Below are 23985 nucleotides of genomic sequence, written 5' to 3' on the forward strand. Positions count from 1 at the left end.
CATGCTATGGTGACTAGTCAGGATCAGAAGGTCAGACTGGCTACTCACATGCTTGCTGAAGAGGCTGAGTATTGGTGGACCAATGCTAAGGGAAGGCTTGAGACTGGTGGAACTGTGACTTGGGCTAGGTTCAAGACTAAGTTTTTGAGGAAGTACTTTCCTGAGGATTTGAGGACTAAGAAGGAAGTTAAGTTCTTGAACTTGAAGCAAGAGAATCGTTCAGTGGCTGAGTATGCTGCAAAGTTTGAAGAGCTTTCGAGGTTTTGTCCGTACATCAATGCGGAGGATGCTATGGTCTCTAAGTGTGTGAAGTTCGAGAGCGGTTTGAGGCCCGATATCTATCAGTACATGTGTATTCAGGAGATCCGAGACTTTGATAGTTTGGTGCATAAGTGTCGCATGTTTGATGAAGCTGGAAAGGTCAAGGTGAATCATTATAAGGCGATGAATGAGAAGAAAGGAAAGAGTCATGGATTTGGGAAGCCGTACAACAAGGACAAAGGAAAGAAGAGGGAATCTGGTGGAGGCTCTAAGCCGAATGTTGCTGATGTGAGATGCTACAAGTGTGGAATCTTGGGTCATTACTCTAGTGATTGTCGCAAGGGTGATAGTTGCTACAGGTGTGGACAGAAGGGTCACAAGGCATTTGAGTGCAAGAAGTATATTACTTGTTTCAACTGTGGTGAAGAGGGTCATCTTAGTACTAAGTGTACCAAGCCGAAGAAGGCGGCGGGGAAGGTGTTTGCATTAAATGCGGAAGAGGTGGAGCATCCGGATAATCTCATCCGAGGTATGTGTTTTATCAATAGTACTCCTTTGATTGCAATTATTGATACTGGTGCTACACATTCTTTTATTGCGGCTAGTTGTGTTGAGCGTTTGGGTTTGGTTGTGACTCCGTTGTCGCGAGGGATGGTTATCGATACCCCGGCTAGTGGTTCGGTGACTACTTCCTTAGTATGTGCTAAGTGTCCTGTCAGTTTTGGTAACGTGGATTTTGAGTTGGATCTTGTGTGTCTTCCATTGAAGCATATGGACGTAATTTTTGGTATGGATTGGATGTTGACTTTTGGTGTTAACATTAATTGTTTAACCAAGAGTGTAACGTTTTCTAAGCCGGTGGCTGAGGAAGGTGGGAAGTTCTTGACCACGGAGCAAGTGAAGAAGTCCTTGGATGGTGAAGCTAGTGTGTTCATGATGTTTGCTTCCTTGAAGGAAAGTAGTGATAAAGGAGTTGGTGATTTGCCGGTAGTGCAAGAGTTTCCAGAAGTTTTTCCGGACGACATTACCGAATTACCGCCGGAGAGGGAAGTTGAGTTTGCAATTGATTTGGTTCCGGGAACAAGTCCTATCTCGATTGCGCCTTATCGGATGTCTGTATCAGAGTTGGGTGAATTGAAGAAGCAATTGGAAGAGTTGCTTGAGAAACAGTTTATCAGACCGAGTGTTTCTCTGTGGGGTGCTCCTGTATTGTTGGTTAAGAAGAAAGATGGAAGCATGAGGTTGTGTGTGGATTATCGGCAGTTGAATAAAGTGACGATTAAGAATCGGTATCCACTTCCGAGGATCGATGATTTGATGGATCAGTTGGTTGGCGCGGAGGTGTTCAGCAAGATTGACTTGAGATCAGGATATCATCAGATTAGAGTAAAGGCGGAAGATATATCCAAAACTGCGTTCAGAACGAGGTACATACACTATGAGTATTCCGTGATGCCATTTGGAGTGTCTAATGCGCCAGGTGTCTTCATGGAGTATATGAATAGAATATTTCATCCTTTTCTGGACCGTTTTGTGGTGGTGTTTATCGATGATATTTTGGTGTATTCTAAGTCAGAAGAAGAGCATGCCGAGCATTTGAAGATTGTGTTAGGTGTCTTGAAGGAGAAGAAATTGTTTGCTAAGTTGTCGAAGTGTGAGTTTTGGTTGCGGGAAGTGAGTTTCCTTGGTCATGTGATTTCTAAAGGTGGTATTGCCATGGATCCGTCGAAGGTTAATGCAGTGTTGCAGTGGGAATCACCTAAGTCTGTTTTTGAAGTTAGAAGCTTTCTTGGGTTGGCAGGTTATTATCGGAGGTTCATTGAGGGATTCTCTAAGTTGGCGTTGCCATTGACGCAGTTGACTCGGAAAGGGCAAACGTGTGTTTGGGATGCTAAGTGTGAGAAGAGTTTCCAAGAATTGAAGAAGATATTGACTTCAGCTCCAGTGTTGATTTTGCCGAATCCGAAGGAATCGTTTGTTGTGTATTGTGATGCTTCTAAGATGGGTCTTGGTGGTGTGCTTATGCAGAATCGTCAGGTCGTGGCTTATGCTTCGAGGCAGTTGAAAGTGCATGAGAAGAATTATCCGACTCACGATTTGGAATTAGCAGCCGTGGTGTATGTGTTGAAGATTTGGAGGCATTATCTGTATGGTTCTAAGTTTGAAGTGTTCAGTGATCACAAGAGTTTGAAGTACTTGTTCGACCAGAAGGAGTTGAATATGAGGCAGAGGAGATGGTTGGAGTATCTTAAAGATTTTGATTTCCAGTTGAGCTATCATCCTGGAAGGGCCAATGTTGTTGCTGATGCATTGAGTAGGAAGTCGTTGCATATGTCTGCTTTGATGGTAAAAGAGTTAGAGTTGATTGAATAGTTTTGAGATTTGAGTTTGGTTAGTGAATTGACACCGAATGGTGTGAGGTTGGGAATGTTGAAGCTGACAAGTAATATTTTGGAAGAGATCAAGAATGGTCAGAAGGAAGATTTGGAACTTGTAGATCGTGTGGTGTTGGTTAATCAAGGTAAAGGTGGGGATTTCAGGTTGGAAGAGAATGGTGTTTTGATGTTTCGTGATCGTGTTTGTGTACCAAGTGTTCTTGAGCTTAAGAGGCAGATTTTGGAAGAAGGTCACAGAAGTAGTTTGAGTATTCATCCAGGAGCAACTAAGATGTATCAGGATTTGAAGAGGTTGTTTTGGTGGCCTGGGATGAAGAAGGATATTGCAGAGTTTGTGTATGCTTGTTTGGTTTGTCAGAAGTCTAAGATTGAACATCAGAAGCCGTCAGGTTTGATGCAACCGTTGTTTGTGCCAGAGTGGAAGTGGGATAGTATTTCTATGGAATTTGTTGGAGCGTTACCAAAGACTGTTAAGGGTTTTGATTCTATTTGGGTGATTGTTGATCGGTTGACGAAGTCGGCACATTTTGTTCCTATTAAGACCGGTATGTCTGTGACGAAGTTGGTTGAGATCTACATTGAGCAGATTGTTAGATTGCATGGTGTTCCTTCTAGTATTGTATCGGATCGGGATCCGAGGTTTACTTCTAAGTTTTGGGAGAGTTTGCAAGATGCTTTGGGAACTAAGTTGAGGTTGAGTTCTGCTTATCATCCCCAGACTGATGGTCAGACGGAGAGGACTATTCAGAGTTTGGAAGATTTGTTGAGAGCTTGTGTGTTGGAGCAAGGTGTCAGTTGGATTGAATGTTTATCGTTGATTGAGTTTACTTACAACAACAGTTTTCATTCTAGTATCGGGATGGCACCGTTTGAGGCTTTGTATGGTCGGAGGTGTAGAACTCCTTTGTGTTGGTATGAGTCAGGAGAGAGTGCCTTGTTAGGACCGGAAGTTGTGCAAGAGACGACCGAGAAGGTTAAGATGATTCAAGAGAAGATGAGAGCGTCTCAGAGTAGGCAGAAGATTTATCATGATAAGAGGAGGAAAGACCTTGAGTTTCAGGTTGGTGATCATGTGTTCTTGAGAGTGAATCCTGTAACCGGTGTTGGTCGTGCTTTGAAGTGTCGGAAGTTGACTCCTCGTTTTGTTGGACCGTTTGAGATTATTGAGAAGGTTGGGGTTGTAGCGTATCGGATTGCGTTACCGCCATCTTTGTCGAATCTTCATGATGTGTTTCATGTATCTCAGTTGAGGAAGTATGTGTATGATGCGTCTCATGTGATTCAAGTGGATGATTTGGAATTAAGGGATAATTTGACCGTTGAGACTTGGCCAGTGAGGATTGAGGATCGTGAAGTGAAGCGTTTGCGTGGCAAGGAGGTCTTTTTGGTTAAAGTGATTTGGGTTGGACCGACCGGTGAGAGTGCCACTTGGGAATCGGAGAGTAGGATGAGGGTTGCGTATCCAAAGTTGTTTCCTTCAGGTAATTTTCGAGGGCGAAAATTCTTTTTAGTGGGGGAGAGTTGTAACAGCCCGATTTTCGCTAGTGTTATTTTATTATTTATTTATGTGTGTTATATGTGCTCTTATGTGATTATTTGCCTCTGTGTGTATTTTTGGTTGGGAATCGTAGAATTCGGTGTTAAAAGGGTATTTTAGTCATTTTGGACTTAGGGGCATTTTGGTCATTTTGTGGGCAGTGGCAATTTTGTAATTTTGCAGAAAGTTATTTTTTTTTTTAGTGTTTAGTGGAAGTTATTATTTTACCAAGTTACTAGAGAGGGTGTAGTAATTATTTTAATTACCGTTAAGTGACCGTTAGTGTTATATTTTACCGGTAAGTGAGTAGTAACATTTTTGAGGTTGAATTAGAAATGGGTTAGGCCCATTAAGGTTTGTGAGATAAGCCCATTAAGTGAGCCTTTATAAGCTAATGTTAGTGAGAAGAGATAGGGTTACAACATTTTCATTTCATTTTTCATTTGAGAAGAGAAGAGATAGAGGCTAGAGAGAAGAACAAGTGCAAGGGTTAGAGGCAAGAGGGATTCATCATCTAGGAGCTAAATTGAAGATTGGGTTAGAGAATCTTGGTGCTAGAGGTAAGAGGGTAAGGTTTCAACCATAATTCATCTCTTTTTCTTTTTACCCATTTTATGAAATTGATGAATTGAACCTAATTGATTGTAAATTCGTGTTCATGTTTTGATGCAATGTTTGGGTATGTAAATTAAATGTTAATTGAGTTGTTGATGATGAAATTACATACTTAAGTTGTGGTTATATGTATGCTTTGCATTTTTGTCTAAAAATGATGATATGAAGTGTTGTTGTGATGAATTGTTGATGAATTCATGATGTTTAGCTGCTGTTGTTGTTGAGAGATGTTGTTGTTGATGATTAAAACATTGGGTAATCATAATTGGAGAGTTTGATATGACTTTGTGTTGTTTTGTTTGAAGTTTGATGAGAAATGGGTCAAATGATGATTTTTGTTGTAAGGATGTTTTGATGCAAGTTTTACATGATTTTGAGTGTCTTTTCATGTTTAGAAATGTTTAAACAAACTTTGGGATCAAATTTGAGCTTTGGGAAGTCAAAATTGGGGTTTTGGGGTGAAAAAGTGAGTTTTTCTCGTAACAGGACTGTCCCAGCTCGCCACAGTGAGTGGGAGGCGAGTTGGAGGCGAGCAGGAGGTGCTCCCTGTGAGCTTACTCGCCTCGCGAGTAGATTTACTCGCCACGGCGAGCTGCACGGTGGCAGCATCCCCTGTTTCACGTTCTTGCGTCTTTTTCCCTCGTTTCTGTTTTGAATTGGCTTTCGGTGTAAACATGAAAGTTGTAGATAATTTTGTTAGCTTTCCAATGGCTTTGGTTTGACTTGAAAATGATTCTTGGTTTTTGAGTTAGGAGGCAAATACTCCAAGGTGGTCTTGGTGAAATTTTACAAAAATTCCGCATAACTACTCTTAAGTCTACCCAAACCTTATGGATTGGTTCCAAACTTCAAACTTATATTTTATGAGTTCAATTAAGGTGTTTAGTAGTATTTAAACTATGATGTGAGGGATTTAACTTGTTTTACTTAGACAATGGAAAATTTCTTGAAAAGTGTTTCGGTGAGACGAACTTTGTGATTTTTATGAATTCATCGTATTTGGCCGATGAAATGCTTATGTAATCTCTACTGCACATATGTGTGACTTGAGAGGATACATGGCATAGGCAATTGAACTCGTTTACTTGGTTTTGGCTTAGGTGCTCAATTATTTTCAATATTGTGATTTTTGAGACGAACTTGATTGAAAATGATCATTGAGGGCCAATTGCTTATGAACCCTCTATGATTAGATTGATATGATTATGAGATGATGTATGAATGGTTGTTAGGTGATGAATATGATGTTTGTGATCATATGTTGTAATTGTTCTTTTATTTGGAATGTAAGGAACTATGTGGAGATATGAACTATATGATATAGTCAAATGATGATTATAGCCGTTGACTTATAGCCGTTGATTATAGCCGTTGAATTGTTGTGAACATATGCATAGTGAATTGAGTCATATGTTCATGCATCATATGTCGTGTCGGATGTTATGTCCATATTGCCTTTGACTATAGCCGTTGATAATGATGTTTTTGTTGCATCATGGGTGACGACCTTGAGGAGAATTGGTACCACATGCATCTAGATGAGTCTAGAGCCATTGCATACTTGTTGGTGAATTGAAATACGTTTGAGTTGCGAATGATGATTGAATTTGTTAATTGTTGATTAAGATGGTTGATTTTGTGATGTGTGTATGATACACTTGTGGATATGAATTTGAGATGTTGATATTGAACGATGTGAATGTTAAGAATACTTGTGAATACGTGTGTAGTTTGTTATTCATCGTTCTTAAATGTATCTTTCATTCTCAAAGTTTCTTGTTAATTTTAAGTGGATTATGATGATGTAACGCTAACCCTCAGTGGTTTACCACCTACCTTTCCGTATGGACGGGTAGATGGAGTGCAGGATGCTTAGTTGTTGCTTGTTGATGCCGAGGAGTGGAGTTCCTCTTTTTCGTGCAAAGTGTCTAGATTAGGGCTCTGATCTAGGATAGTCTTTGCATGTTGTTTATTTGACTTTGTATTTCGGAGTTGTTGAGATATTCTGTTATTTGAGATTTGGATGATACATTTGTATTTAGTTTGGAGATCCAGAGATTGTTTATGAATTATATGTTGTTCTGCTGCTATGTGTTGTAACATGATCCTTATGCATGTATGAATTGTGGTTATTCGGAGACGTAGCATCTATTTCTAGAATATTTCTGATGTATTCGCGCGTTTTACCGCTTAATAGAAATAGGGTGTTACAAAGTACACTAATCACAATTTCAAACATTCCTCGTGAACCTATTCAACCCAACATCAAGTCTCAAGTGAGTGTGTGTGTGCAGTCCAACCTTTTTCTTGCTCCTGTATAAGACAGATATTATGAGGAACATGTTCTATCCTTAATGCTAAAGTAACCGATAAAAATTCTTTCTTCATTTCATATAAGAGTGATGGGAATTTGGTTAAAATTAGATAAGATTAACAATTTAAGCACAAAGGGGCTGCAGATGCTTAGGGGCTATCTATCCTCATGGGAAGTCTTTTTGGATGTAATTGTCCTTTCCCCCTAGATTCAAAATCACCCTAAGCAGTGCTGCAAAATTTTTGATTCATCTCCGCGTAGGAAGTCTTTTTGGATGTAATTGTCCTTTCCCCTAGCATTGATGAATTTATTTTCCTCATTTGAGGGATTTGGAACTTAAGTTCAAATTAGGGAGTCACCACCACAATTAGGAAGTTAGGGATTGTCCTTTCCCCCACATGTTGGTGCCATTCTCCCGCCCCATTTTAACTTTAACAATTTAAGAATAAAACAATAAAGTACAATTGATCAATTTTCCACACAAACTTATACTATTTTTACTCTAAAGACTTTTAAGGGTCTAAGTTAACACTAAAGATAGAACGTGCTCCTTAAAATACATACTCATATACTTGCTCAAAGATTACAACTGGGTGCTTTTCTCATTGGAGATCTTTCACAATAAAACAAGATGTGGGTATAGCAAGAACACAAAAAACATAAGAACCCACTTTCATGCACAAGAAACAACCTTTTTAAGAGAAGACAACAAAAAAAAATTATGCCATATGATTTCCGTTAAAAACAAGCTACTTAATCATGCCTTTCGCTATAAAACAATACAAAAGAATAAAGTTCAAGGGAGTTTGGAAACACTACGACTCTAGAGTTGGAGGCCAATTTTGCTTTAAAAATCTGGCACGGCCGTGCCATCCTTAGCACGGGCCGTGCCAACCTTCTGGTCATATAGGGGACTTCAAAATTTTCAGTTTCTTGAATCGTACTTGGACAATTACCTACAAAACAACTTAAAACAAAGAAAAACAAACAAAACAAAAGCAATTAAATGTGTGGGTTGCCTCCCACGAAGCGCTCGTTTAAAGTCATTAGCTTGACGATCAAAAGGTTTCTCTATCTGATACCTAATCTCTCACTAAGGGACAGTGGCATCAAAGTAATATTCTCCCCCAAATCACATGTTGCTCTTTCTATATTCTTGGATCTTATGACATATGGTATGGAAAAACTCTCTGGATCCTTAAGTTTAGATGAAAATTTGCTTTGAATGATTGCAATAAATTTCCTGAACTGCTCATCTAACTTGGACTCATCAAACCCTTGTGGGAAATGAATTTTTGGCTCATATGGTGGTGATATGTGAGGCTTATCACTCTCTACTACAACTTTCTCACTGTTTGGTTTTTCACTCTCTACCCCAACCTCAATTGTCTTGGATTCTACAACAGGGTCCTCTAATTGCTTATCATCCCTAAGTGTAATAGCATTTATTGGGCCTTTGTGGTTGGTTTCAGTTTGACTCGGGAAGACTCCGGAGGGTTGTGGGGAAGAGGTTACTTGTTGGGCTACTTGAGAGATTTGAGTCTCAAGCATTTTGTTGTGAGTAAAAAGAGAATACACTTTTGCGGAAAGCCTATTGAGAGAGTGAAGGAAAATCGAATAGAAGAATGGAGTAGAAGCAGCGGAAAATTTTCGATTTTCATTCCTTGGATCATTACGAAATTCAAACATGAATCAGTGATTTGATTGTTACCTTGAATTGTGGAATCTGAAAGCTGGAACTGTAAACTGGAATCTCGATCACAGCCAAGCAAGCAGCAAGCAGCAAAGCCTCTAGCAAGTTGACACGAACAGTGCTCCTCCAAAACTCGGTGCTAGCCAATGAATTGGAAGTGCAGAGAAGAAAGGGGTTGCTTCAAAACGTGTAATCAAAAACTTCAGCACCAGAGTTCTATTTATAGAACTTCTAGTGTGCTCTGCAAGTCATAAGTCACTATTGGGCTTCAGTAAGCCCAACAACGAGTTTAGTAATTTTGCTAACTAATTAGCGTTATTTACTAAACGCACCCCTTATATAAGTCATACTTATATATTTCTCTTTTGACTGTTCTTTGTGTGTGACCCTATAGGTTCTAGTCACGTTGGCAATAATATTAAATCTAATATTTAATATTATAAACAATGAGCTGTATCTAGCAACACATCATTGCTACCCATGTGACAAGAATGTCAAGTGATCTGACGAAACCTTTCCATGATAATACTCATGTGTACACTTACTTCTTTGTCTCGATATCTTTATTGATCCCAAGGCATAGATATTGTCACCCTTGTATAGATCAATGTTTATATTCCTTGATTCCGAAATATACTGAATAACGAATAAGTCCAATATCTTATATTGACTTAGTTCGGCATGGCCATGCAGTTTTACAGTCATATTTCATCAAGAGGCCTAAAGATATATCTCCTGTTTATGAGGAGGGACAAATCCCATCTAGGACACTCATGTCCCTCAGCATGATTCATCAAGTACCCATCAACCAACGTTATGGTTATCCTTTTACAGACAACGTTAGAATGGCAACAAAGCACTTGAGTCCACATCTAGGGATCATAGTGGTTTCAGGTCTAAGAGCGATATACATTATTATCATTGTGAGAATATCTTATGATATTTTCATAACATACTATGTAGTATTCTCACGGTGGGTCAATCCAGTATAAATATTACTCCTAATATTTATACCTATGTATAGACTTAATATCTCAATATCAATGACCCATGAGATGCGGTCATCAGTCTACATACATAATAGTCTTTATGCTTTATTATTATCCCAATTCATATTAAAGCTTGACTATGGATATGTTTAAGAATAGCGTTTTTACGTAATGTAATCTCATGATTAAGTCACACTTAATATTCCATTACATGAACTATCTATTCTAGGGACTTTATTATTTTGAAACATAACAAAATCAATAAAGAAATGCCTTATTATTATATATATTCACAATATATATTTATATCAATATCATGATACAAAGCCAAACCCAATCAATATTGATTGGATATTAGGGCTTACTCCAACAATCTCCCACTAGCACTAAAAGCCAATCAAATATTAACTCAATATATATTGATCAAGTGTTAGCATCAAGCACACCCTGGGCATGATACTATTCTAGTAGATAAGGAACTCTTTCCTATGTTGGTAGGTTACAGTTCTTTCAATTTCCACTTTCGATCTTCCATCGAAAAGAAATTGAAGTGTCAAAGTATACATTTGGATTATTGGTGAGATCAAGTATTCATTGCTCGAAAGATTAAACCAATTTCACCTCAGACGGGATCAATGGAATCCGCACAAAAGAGACACATGGTTTCGCTCAGTTATGAGCTAAACAATCCAAATCATATATATTTGACATCTGTAATAGAAACAACAACTATTTGAAGCTTGTACTTTTACAAATTTCATAGTTGATATCCAAGCATAGCATTTATTCCAAATTGCGATTTGGATATACTGTACACCGATATTAAAGTCAGCATCATTGTAACTTCTTTACAATGTTCCTTTAATCCGTGTTCAAGAAACAATCCTTAGTCCTTTAAGACATCCATGGATATTCTTGAAAGTATTCTAGTGTCGAACACTACAATCATTTTGGTACATATTGAAAATAATTTTCTAACCATGTCTCACATGTGTAGATAAATTGTTTTGGTGACTAGTATGTCATCCACATACTCCACCAAACTAATATCAATGCTCCCACTATTCTCCTTGTGTGCATAAGATTTTTATTAATCAAGGTTTTTCATAAAACTTCACTAATAAAACAAATAATTCAACTTCAAGAAGCTTGCTCCAATTCATACATGAATTTTGTAATATATATACCTTTCTAGCATCCTTTGGATTAACGAAACCCTACATATATGTCAAATACATATACAAGGTCATTCTAATTAAAGAATGCAACATCGTTGTCCATCTCCTAGAATTTGCATTATACAATAATGACAAGTGGGATCGTTAGATTTAAGCATTATGATGATGTAATAGTTTCGTCATGATTTGCATCACGAGTTGCATGAAACCTTCTACAATCAATCACATCTTAAATGTATTCATAATACCATCCATGTCAGCTTTCTACAAGAAAACTCACATTCATCTCATGAGTCATACTCATTTGGATGATTTAACCAATATCCATATATGGTTTGTGTACATGGATTCTTTATAAGATCCCATGGCATTTAGCCATTTCTCAAAGTTCAGGCCATTTACGACCTTCTAGTAAGTTTGGGGCTCATCTACCATGAAAATCATAACACCTTGTTGAGCCATGACAAAATCATGTTACTCATTGTAGTGATATGACATATCAAACTCATCTAGATCTTGTACTACTCGAACTGGTGATTTAACAACAACCCTTTGTTGAATTAGTTCATGTTCCATTCTTAAAGATACATGTATTTTGTGGTACTTGACTTAATTCAAGTTCTACAACACTCCCACTGGCTCCTGCAGAGACATACTCCTTTAATAGGAATACTCCAGATCTAGAGACAAACGACTATTGTCATGAAAGGTGATGTATAATCAGTATCCCTTAGTTTCCTTAGGGTACCTCCACAAATGTACATTCATTTAATTTGTAGTTTAGTTTATCTAATAAACCATATAACCTCAAATTATCATAAAGTCAAAAACTAGGTACTCTTACCTCCATATCTAATATGGTGTCTTTATGATTACTCTATTGGAACTTGTAGTGGGTGAAGAATAACTGTAATTTAATTTAACATCAAGAGTCAATGAGTTATAACCAAACTATTTTAGATCGATTCATGTCAAACATGAAGCGATATAAATAATAATTATACTCATTAATCAAGCATTTACCATCACGACTTACTCGTATGGTCTTTATACTTTTCAAACCTATTTCTTTTACTTCATTGTTAAACTCTTTGAACAATTTCAAAGATTTCTTGAATTGTGTCAAATACACTTTTCTCATATACTATTAATTAGTAATGTTAGATGAAGTAAGAGAAATAAAATATCCAGCAAATATGTTTAGTGCTTCATATACATCTCATATGTATATCAACTCAAATAGATTATGTGTCCTTTTCACCTTTACCGGTATACTAATCTATTTTGAAAGGTGGAACTCACATCCTTCAAATGATATAAAACCAAATGAGTCCAATAGTCCATATCCATGGATTTTGGAAATGTGAATCACACTTGTTTGTACTAAACAATGATGTCAATGATATACAAAAGGGTCAAATCTCATTTGATCCTTTTCTCATATGTTATAGACTAGCTTATCAAGATCATGGAACTCAAATCCATTACTTGATCAGCACATTGTATAGAAAACATTATTAGGACAATAGAACAATATTTGTCTATCATTCAACTACATAATCCTTCTCTTGTCAATACAAGATTTATGATTTAATGTTTCTATTTTATATGGAATTTAATAACAATTATTTGGTTCCATATCAAGTTAAGTTTAAGTCCAAGCATAAGCTCTTATAGTCAATGAAACAATTTGTTCCATTCCAGACGTAGGTGAACTTCACTTATAGTTAATGTTCTGCTTCTTTAAACTCTCTATATTTCAACAAATATGAGATTAATCATCAAGTATCATATACTTATGATGAAGAAGTAGAAATTTAACTTTCTATAACTATATGGGTAAATAAGAAGTCTTACTTCTTTCTTATATTTTGACCCTTTCAAAACTACGAGCAATTTTTGTTTTTCACCTTTTGAAATAATTGCTTCCCCTTTTTGCAACCGTGTTTAACCTTTCAAAGGTAGAAAAACAGAATTTGAATTTTATTCTTATCCATGTACATCTACTTGATAGGCTTAAACTATTCATCTTACAACATTGAGGTTGAATGATCATATCATTCTCCATCGTCGTTACCACTATGAGATATCCTACATCTACTCATTTGACCCAATGCTTCTAATAAGCGTTGTTTTTCAAATATAGACATAGAAAGTTGCTAGGAAATAACTGCTCGAGAATATACAGTTTTTCTCATTCTTAAGAACAATTTTTGTACCAATTCAGAAACTCTTTTCTGAAAATTTTGTTCTTCATAAGAACTTTTAACAGTATAATAAAATTTATATGCTAAAGAAATTCTAAATACAGAAAATAAATAAAATAAATGTATCATGATTTAAAACATATTTAAATAGGTCTTTAATTAAATACGCTCCCACTACTTTACTCAAAACGAATGACCTTCAACATTTGAATCGGAAAATCTCATTGAAAGATTTTCTAGTGGGTTGAAATCCATATTTCACCTTGCTTTAAGTCAACGGGGGCTGTACTCAAAACTCAGTTATTTAGGTAGGAACTCCTTCCAATTGTATCTCATACAACTTTCAAATCATTTGAGTGAATAACTCCTTACTCTAATCTATCATATAGATGTTCCCAAATATTGCTTCTAAATTTATTTTAATCTTATTAAAATTAATTTAGTTAAGTTAAACCCAAAAGAATAACACTTGGGTAAATTGGATTACCGCACCGCAACTTACTAGTATAGAAAGTGCACCTCGCGGAGGCGAAACCTACACATTTCGATATTAGTCTTGAAGGGTGTTAAACTTTTGGAAAGCATTAAACTTAATATTTTGAATTGAAGGATTTTTATTAAGTTTGATCTCACCTCACCACGGCTTATATATCATATATATTCGCACTCCAATCATAACATGCATAACGATTATACAATAATAAAAGTGACATGATTATGGCCATCCTAACGCTATGACTCTCTCAAGCCAATGAGAGAATCTAAACTAATCCTAGAAACGACCTTGCTTCTCCAAGCTTGACCTCCAGGACTATCCTAACGTCATGAGCCCTATTACTTCTTTGCATTCTATTTACATTACATATGAAAGAAACTCGTTTTACATACGAGGGAGTGGATGAGAAGAGAATGTACAATAGAGATATAAGAGAGAGGCACGACACGCAGGCCGTATTTTAATATCCAAAAGAAATAAAATAAAAGGACTAGGGTCATAATCATTCACATGATAATAATAACAAACACACTTTTATTATTATTAATTATACCTTATAATTAAATAAATTAAATTAAAATTTGACATATGATCACACTACGCAGATTAGCTGGGGGTTTTAATTGAGTACCAAAATATATTATATTGAGTACAAAAATATATTATATTAAGTACAAAAATATCTCATATTATGTACCAAAATATATTTTATTGAGTACCAACATATATTATATTATGTACCAAAATATATTTCAGATCAAGTACTAAAATATATTAGATTGCATACCAAAATATCTCAGATTGTGTTCCAAAATATTCTAGATTGCGTATTTCGCATCAACACTTGACACGTTTATGAACACCCAAATCGTTTCGGCAAATATTATGATCAAATCCAAAAGATCATATATGATATTGAAACTCTTTCAAATCATGATTCTTTTAAATTATAAACAAATCAAGTTAAAGTCATGCAAATCGATTAAATAATTTCAAAAGATCATATATGACATTGAAACTATTTCAAATCATGATCTTTTAAATTAACTATCAATTCAGGATCGTTTATTACCTTTCAACCAACTTTTGAAAAACAATCCAAAAGGTAGAATTTTTATTTACTTAATTATAGTAATATTGACACTCAATAATTATTATAATTAAATCTGCTTTATTTAGGCAATCAATTTGTTTCCAAAACAAATTACAGGGCTAAAATTAAGCAAATATTTTATTACCAAATTCAAAAATCATATCTGATATTGAAACTCTTTCAAAATCATGATCTTTTAAATTTACTACCTTTCTCCAATTAAATAAATTAATTAAACATAAATATTTTCAAGGATTGTTTGTTTAGTATGAACAACCGGATCTATGATGCTTCACCAGATTCGGATATTGAAGCTCACTCTCACGAATTGTTCAAATTCACAACAATCTCTTTGAAAACAATTGATCGAATGATACAACCATAATAATACAATGCTTGTATAGTTAGGTATCCTAATACAACAATCAAACATCAATAGTTTTAACAATTGTTTGTTCAGTATGGACAACCGGATCTTTGATGCTTCACCAGAATCGGTATTCGAAGCTCAATCTCACGAGTTGACTACAAATTCACAATCAATTATATAAAACCTATTGAGAGAATGATATCATCAATATATCACATATAATGATGTTGTATTAAAATCATATATCACATATATGATATTGATCAATCAATTTTAATTAATATTTAAATTTAAATAATAAAATATTAACACTTAATATTCTATTTTATTAACGGATTTGCATTCCAAATTAATTCTTTATAGAATATCAAAATATTAGCAAATCAAATATTTGCGAAAATATTATTATCTCTTAAAACAATTTTAAAAGATAATCTAATTTGATTTGTTTCCAATCATGTTCCCGTCGATATGTATAATCGATATGTCGATACTTCACCAGAAACGGTTTCTGAAACATCAAACAAATCGAAAAGCCATGCACAGAAAACATGATAAGATGCCAATTTTAATTCTCTTTATTATTTAATTCCGATTCAAAATGTTTAATCATATTAAAACATAAAGTAGTAACAAAGCAATCTAATTCATGGTTTCGTAATTGGCTCTGATACCACTGAAGGAAAATCGAATAGAAGAATGGAGTAGAAGCAGCGGAAAATTTTCGATTTTCATTCCTTGGATCATTACGAAATTCAAACATGAATCAGTGATTTGATTGTTACCTTGAACTGTGGAATCTGAAAGCTGGAACTGGAAACTGGAATCTCGATCACAGCCAAGCAAGCAGCAAGCAGCAAAGCCTCTAGCAAGTCCACACGAACAGTGCTCCTCCAAAACTCGGTGCTAGCCAATGAATTGGAAGTGCAGAGAAGAAAGGGGTTGCTTCAAAACGTGTAACCAAAAACTTCAGCACCAGAGTTCTATTTATAGAACTTCTAGTGTGCTCTGCAAGTCATAAGTCACTATTGGGCTTCAGTAAGCCCAACAACGAGTTTAGTAATTTTGCTAACTAATTAGCGTTATTTACTAAACGCACCCCTTATATAAGTCATACTTATATACTTCTCTTTTGACTGTTCTTTGTGTGTGACCCTATAGGTTCTAGTCACGTTGGCAATAATATTAAATCTAATATTTAATATTATAAACAATGAGCGGTATCTAGCAACACATCATTGCTACCCAAGTGACAAGAATGTCAAGTGATCTGACGAAACCTTTCCATGATAATACTCATGTGTACACTTACTCCTTTGTCTCGATATCTTTATTGATCCCAAGGCATAGATATTGTCACCCTTGTATAGATCAATGTTTATATTCCTTGATTCCGAAATATACTGAATAACGAATAAGTCCAATATCTTATATTGACTTAGTTCGGCATGGCCATGCAGTTTTACAGTCATATTTCATCAAGAGGCCTAAAGATATATCTCATGTTTATGAGGAGGGACAAATCCCATCTAGGACACTCATGTCCCTCAGCATGATTCATCAAGTACCCATCAACCAACGTTATGGTTATCCTTTTACAGACAACGTTAGAATGGCAACAAAGCACTTGAGTCCACATCTAGGGATCATAGTGGTTTCAGGTCTAAGAGCGATATACATTATTATCATTGTGAGAATATCTTATGACATTTTCATAACATACTATGTAGTATTCTCACGGTGGGTCAATCCAGTATAAATATTACTCCTAATATTTATACCTATGTATAGACTTAATATCTCAATATCAATGACCCATGAGATGCGGTCATCAGTCTACATACATAATAGTCTTTATGCTTTATTATTATCCCAATTCATATTAAAGCTTGACTATGGATATGTTTAAGAATAGTGTTCTTTACGTAATGTAATCTCATGATTAAGTCACACTTAATATTCCATTACATGAACTATCTATTCTAGGGACTTTATTATTTTGAAACATAACAAAATCAATAAAGAAATGTCTTATTATTATATATATTCACAATATATATTTATATCAATATCATGATACAAAGCCAAATCCAATATAATATTGATTGGATATTAGGGCTTACTCCAACAGAGAGTCATTCAAAATTCTAGCTTTGACTTTAAACTCTTGGTTATGCCTAATGTTATCTAATTCAAAATTTTCTATCAAAAGTTCCAAGTCGGATTTTTGAGGGACTCCTTGGTTGTTTGCAAAACCGGGTGGTGATGTTTGTTGTCCAAAAAGATGTTGAGGGGTTTGAAAAAAAATTTGATTGTTCCTAAACCCTTGGTTATATTGAGCATAGTTTACTTGCTCAGGACTTCTAACAACACTACCTAGTTGACATTCAACACCAGTATGACCAAATATTTCATAAGCTTTACAAGGTGGTGAGACGGGGGAAAAGGTCCAATGATAAATGTTTTGAGCCATGCCTGAAATAAAAACAGTTAAATATAAAACAGAATAAAATAAAATAGAGAGAGAGAGAGAGAGAGAGAGAGAGAGAGAGAGAGAGAGAGATAGAGATATTTTTTTACTTTTATAACTTTTTTTTTGGAAACAAATATAAAAAGAAAATAAAATAAAATAAAGATTTTTTTTTGTCTAACCACTATTAAAAAGTTAATCAAATTTCAATAACTCCCCGGCAACGGCGCCAAAAACTTGACAGGCCAAACCGCAAGTGCACGGTCTATCGAAGTAATAGTAGTAAAAGAGTATCGTTCCGCTAGGGAGTTATGAATTCGATTAACTTTTAGAGAATGATTAGAAAAGAAGAAAGATTATAAAATAGGGGGTTTTTAAATAAGAGAAAATAACAATAATAAGATAAAAGGAGCCTTGGGATTATTGGTTCATCCTAATGACAAATCCTTCGCAAGCAAACCCTTAAACTTATAATCTTACGTTAGTCCCAATTTCTAAAGACAAGTTTCTCTTAAGCGTATCAAAGCTTCTCTCGAAGTCAGTGAGTGTATCCCTCCAACAACCACACCTATTCTCATGGGTGATTGCCTTTGGGACCCTTGAAGATCGAAACTTTATATGTCTCAAGGTTTGCTAGACTATTCTCATGTTTCGCAAACCTTGTCTAAATTCACTTGTTCGAATATCAAAGTTCCGCGTTCGCTTTATGAATTGATATTTGAGATAATGAATTAACAATTATCAAACCCTCCGCGTTCGCTTCCACAGTTTGATAATGGTTAATTCATGTTAAAGCGGTGAATTTAGATTAGAAATTAGGGTTACATAAAATTATGGTTTAAGGCTTGGCTTGATCCGGATTACGTCATTAGACTTATCCAACAATCCCAAGACAAAGAAATCTACTCACTAACGTTCATTGTAGATATGGAGAAGAAGAGGAAGAAGAACATAAAATAAAAGAACAATAAAATAAAAGTGAACTTTTATTCAAAGAAACAATTGTCACATATTATTTCCAAGAACAAAAGATGAATATTTGTGATGGAGAGATACTCTATTTATAGCTTTACAATTGACTTAAAATCTAAGCAACTATAAGGGCATTCCGGTAAAACTAAAATAGGGTAACTTGGCCTTCAAGCAAAAGCAGCAAAAGCAGTCCTGGGAGGTGGCACGGCCGTGCCAACATTGGCACGGGCCGTGCCAAGCTTCTGACTTGGGGGCTTTATATTTTTCTTCCGAATCTTTCGTATTTTTGCTCCAAATCAGCTCCAGACTCCTTTCTCTTGCTCCAAGACACCTTCCATCCAATATTTGTTCCTGAAATATAAAATATGCAATTGAAGTAAAATAGTTCAAAAAGGAAATAATATTTAAATAAAATAAAACTAAATCTAATTAAAACGAAACTAAATAACGCATAAAAATAGACTAAATATAGACTCATCAGGGGGTCGTTATGAAATCGGTTTTCAACTAAAGATAACTTGGTAAGACAAGGAATTATGTAACAAAATCTAAATATATGTGTTTCTTGTTGCGGTTTTGATGAAAACATCGATCATTTATTTTTGGGATGTCAAAAAAAAAATTGAAGGAGGGATGTCAAATTTTTTTAAAGCATTTGGTTACTAGATAGACAATGGTTGGGTATTCATTCTGTGAACACTTTCCATTTATGTGACCGCGCTTTATTGTTCGGCGTACTTGGTGGTTTCTCCAACAAAATCCGTCATTAATTTCATACTATTTGACTCGCTTGTGTATGGAGAATCTAGCAGGAAATGAACCACCTTTGTTTCCTACAACCGGTGGAGTCAATTGATCATGTGTTTGATAAAGTAAAATTGTTTTCTTTTTTCTGGTTGAAAGAAAAGGAAAAAAATCCAAATTTAACTTCAGATCTTAGTTACTTGTGGATTAATCCTTTGATGTATTTGGGTTTAGCCCCCTTTGAGTGAATTCTTGTATTGTAATCAAAACTTTGTTCTCTTAGTGTGTGTTTGGTTCAACTTTTGATAGAATTGTGTGATTAAAACTTTGTTCTCTTAGTGTGTGTTTGGTTCTCTTAGTCATTCATGTGCATTTTTTTATGGGGGAGAACCTTTGTGTGATTAATATATTTCATTTTGATTTAATAAAAAAAAAATTCCCTCTTTATAAAATAAAATAGAAACATATTCACCCTTTAATTTTATTTTTATTTTAATAGTTTATACAACTATGACTCACTAACACTTTAGATCCACTTAGATATCACACTATGAAAATAAAAATATAATATTCAATTTAATTCACAATTTCCTCACAATAAACTACTAATTTGTTTCCATTTGAAAATTATCATAGAATAATTTGAAATGGTATGGTAGTTATGCGAAAATAATAATGTTAAATGGTATGGTGGTCATGTGAAAATAAAAAACAAGGTGGATAGGATATGACCTCGCTGGCTTAATCATCACTTCCGCCCTGCGCAGTAAATGGCCGGCGGCGATTGTGAAACTCCGCTGCTGTTGGAGACGGTAGACGGCGTAGTCGACTTCAAGGGTCGCTCTGTCCTGCGATCTTCCTCTGGTGGTTGGAGAGCTGCTGCCTTCATTATAAGTAAGTAAACTAAACTAATCTGATATATGATTTATTCAATTCACTTCTTACTTATGATGATTTATTCAATTTATTTTTCAAACAAAAACTACTATTATAGGTGTGGAAGTTGCTGAGAGGTTTGCTTACTATGGAATCAATTCAAACTTGATCAATTATTTGACTGGCCCACTTGGTCAATCCACTGCAACTGCAGCCGAGAATGTTAACATCTGGTCTGGAACAGCTTCCTTGCTCCCTCTGCTTGGTGCTTTTCTTGCTGATTCTTTTCTTGGCCGTTACCGCACCATCATTATCGCCTCCCTTCTTTACATTCTGGTTAGTTCGTAATCACTGCTTGAAACTCTCACACACACAACTGTTTAGCGTTTTGTTAGTATTGATTAAGGTAGTTACTTGTTAATTATAATTAGTGCTAGTTAGTTATATTAGTTACTATAGCATGCAATCTATTCACATTGTAATCAATCAATTTCGTTCTATTGATTTCAAATTTCTTATTTCTCTCATTGTTGCCATGCTTCTCAACACTAACAACATCAGTATTGCCGGTTGAACTAGGCCTTACAAACAATTTGTATTATAAATAGTTTGTTTTGGGGACTGTTTGGATTGACTTATTTTTGAGCTTTTACAAATAAATAAGTTTTTATGTTAATTCATAAGTTTTCACTAACGAAAATTGTATCTTCATAAGTTGTTTTACCATAAACTACTTTGACAAGCTTATCAATAATCCATAAAAGCTTATTTATTTGCATGGGCTGTTTTGCATAAGCTCAAAAATAGGGCAATCCATACATGCCCTTGTTGTGTTACCGTGCCAAACACATTTTGGTTGATTATAAATCTCATTGATCTCATTGCAGGCACTGAGCTTATTGACGTTGTCGGCTACACTGCCTTCGGATGGCGACGGCCAAGCAATATTGTTCTTCTTTTCTTTATATCTTGTTGCATTTGCACAAGGTGGACATAAGCCTTGTGTTCAGGCATTTGGTGCTGATCAGTTTGATATCAACCACCCGCAGGAACGCAGGTCTAGAAGCTCCTTTTTCAATTGGTGGTATTTTACCTTTACTGCAGGTCTCCTTGTTACTGTTTCCATCTTGAACTATGTTCAGGATAATGTTGGTTGGGTTCTTGGTTTTGGCATCCCTTGCATTGCTATGATAATTGCGCTGTCTCTTTTCTCACTTGGAACTTGGACATACCGGTTTAGCATTCCAGGGAATCAACAACGGGGGCCTTTTTCGAGAATTGGTAGAGTGTTTACTGCTGCCCTCCGCAACTTCCGAACTACTGAAGAAGAGGAACCTCATCCTTCTCTGCCTCACCAACCTTCTCAACAGTTTAGGTAAATATAAAACTATTCATTCAATACAATGTGGATTCTTCTAAACTGATGAAGTGGAATTTCACTTAGCATCATGTAATAAGGAGACCCCATTTTCCCTCCATAGTTTTGTTTTGGCCTAATTAAATGGATTTCCTTCTCGGATACCGAGTTTTAGAAGAAAAAAAAATGGATTTCCTTCTCCTAGTAGTCATATCAAGTTATAGTGATTGTTGTGTGACGCAACTAGTGCATAAAAATAGTTTATGTTTACCATGTTAGAATTGAACTTTTCTTTCTGTAACTTAGTTTCATAAATTTGTATGTCTTTCTAATTGCAAATGAATACTTTTCTCAACCATGTAAGAACCATGATAGTAATACTCTGTCCTAAATGAATTATACAATTTCTACCATATTCACGATATATGAGATTCTCATGTTGTATATTCTTACATTTGTATTGGGAAATAATTTTGTCTTACAATTACACTGAAATATTGCAGTTTCTTAAACAAAGCATTAATTGCATCAAACGGATCAAAGGAAAAGGGGAAAGTCTGTAGTGTCTCTGAGGTTGAAGAAGCAAAGGCAATCCTCAGGCTTGTTCCAATATGGGCTACGAGTTTAATTTTTGCCATTGTGTTTTCTCAGTCTTCTACCTTCTTTACCAAACAAGGTGTTACATTGGACAGGAAAATTTTGCCTGGTTTTTATGTACCCCCTGCTTCTCTTCAATCCTTTATCAGTCTCTCTATTGTTCTCTTTATTCCTGTCTATGACCGTATTATCGTTCCTATAGCAAGAACCTTTACTGGCAAACCATCTGGCATCACTATGCTACAGAGAATTGGAGCCGGAATTCTTTTTTCTGTAATTTCTATGGTAATTGCAGCTTTTGTCGAGATGAAAAGACTCAAAGTGGCTCGTGATCATGGGCTAATTGATATGCCAGATGTGACAATACCTATGAGCATCTGGTGGTTGATTCCTCAATATGTCTTGTTTGGAGTATCTGATGTCTTTACAATGGTAGGTCTGCAAGAATTTTTCTATGATCAGGTCCCGGATGAATTAAGAAGTGTGGGTCTTTCCCTCTATTTAAGTATTTTTGGGCTTGGGAGCTTTCTGAGTAGCTTTCTCATCTCTGCTATTCAAAAAGGAACAAGTAAAGATGGACATGATGGCTGGTTTGCAAGTAATCTTAATCGTGCACATCTTGATTATTTCTATGCTTTTCTGGCTGCTCTTAGTGCAGTGGGATTAACCGCCTTCTGGTTTTTCTCAAAATCATATGTTTATAAGAGAACAAGCACATAGAGTAAGTAACTGGAAGCATATGGAGAAACTTTTTTGCTGGAAAAGAATTTCAAATTTCAGTGGACCATTGTATATTTGTAAATTCACTGATAAGACATTGCACCACGTGTTGATCCATTTTGGAAACATATGATGCAAGACTAATAAAGGCAAATTTGTAAGTGAAATAATGAACTGAATGGTTTATACTTTATATGGTTTCTGTTTAAGCTTGTAAGTTGCTATGTAATGATAGCTAGATACCTTCTTTTACGAGGATGTTTTGTTTTGTAATATTGTAATAATATCTCATGATGATGAAGTTGTTCAAAAAATATCTCATGATGATTAATGCCTTTCAATCAATCTGGACCAAAGTATGCAGGTAACTTCTCCCATTCATTAGAGTTGGAGGAGGAATGAAAGTAGAACTTGAGAAGTTTCTCTACAATCGACATGATGTGGATGACATGAAATTATGATTATTCTTCTATGAGCACCTTTATTTACACAAGTATCTATTAACAGTTTTTGAGAACTCAACTAACCATGATCAACTAATAACGGCCTTCTAACTAACCAACAACTTCTGTCTCTTTTTTTGTACAAATAAATTCCCTTATAAAAAAATAAAAAAAAACTAACTTTACTATTAATTGAAAAATGGTACTCCCTCCGTCCCATATTACATGACCTAGTTGACTTTGTCACGTATGTCAATGCACAATTTTGAACTTAAATATCTTTAATAATCTATTAGAAAAAATTATGAAAATTTAATATTTTGAAAATATTCATCATGATGAATCCAACAAGATTTTATATGATATATTTTGTATTTATATATTAGTAGAAAAAGGGGATCAAAACATGTTATATGAATAGTACACTTTTTTAAATTAGGTCATTTAAAACGGGACGGAGGGAGTAATATATATGTAGGGGATTGAGGTTCAAACTCTAAATTTCCTTATTCATCTTATAAAGGAGAATTTCTTATCACTAGGTCATTTGACCAAAAAATAAAATAAAAAATAGAATTACATGTGCCTCTTTGACGTGAGATAAAAAAGTTAGCTAGTACCATGTTAAAGGGAGACTGATTGGATGAAACAAATCGA

At 35.2% G+C, this 23985-nt stretch overlaps 1 protein-coding gene across 1 annotated transcript; it reads left to right on the plus strand.

Moving 5' to 3' along the window:
* The first annotated feature begins 20048 nt into the window (after window positions 1-20048).
* Window positions 20049-23378, plus strand: LOC146934861 (protein NRT1/ PTR FAMILY 5.10-like). Its single transcript, XM_085750113.1, has 4 exons — window positions 20049-20229; window positions 20330-20547; window positions 21099-21586; window positions 22072-23378. The coding sequence occupies exons 1-4, from the start codon at window positions 20106-20108 to the stop codon at window positions 22883-22885; spliced, it is 1644 nt and encodes a 547-aa protein (XP_085606239.1). The 5' UTR covers window positions 20049-20105; the 3' UTR covers window positions 22886-23378.
* The last annotated feature ends 607 nt before the right edge of the window (window positions 23379-23985 follow it).

Source organism: Medicago sativa, chromosome 3 (genome assembly GCF_051527215.1).
Source record: "Medicago sativa cultivar Bolivia chromosome 3, Bolivia_mono, whole genome shotgun sequence".
In the NCBI taxonomy this organism is placed as follows: domain Eukaryota; kingdom Viridiplantae; phylum Streptophyta; class Magnoliopsida; order Fabales; family Fabaceae; genus Medicago; species Medicago sativa.

Excerpts from the sequence above, each read along its gene's own strand:
- LOC146934861 (XM_085750113.1), top strand. The coding sequence starts at position 20,106 with ATGGCCGGCGGCGATTGTGAAACTCCGCTGCTGTTGGAGACGGTAGAC. Across the intron at positions 20,230-20,329 it reads AGCTGCTGCCTTCATTATAA|GTGTGGAAGTTGCTGAGAGG; the intron begins GTAAGTAAACTA and ends CTACTATTATAG. Across the intron at positions 21,587-22,071 it reads CAACCTTCTCAACAGTTTAG|TTTCTTAAACAAAGCATTAA; the intron begins GTAAATATAAAA and ends GAAATATTGCAG.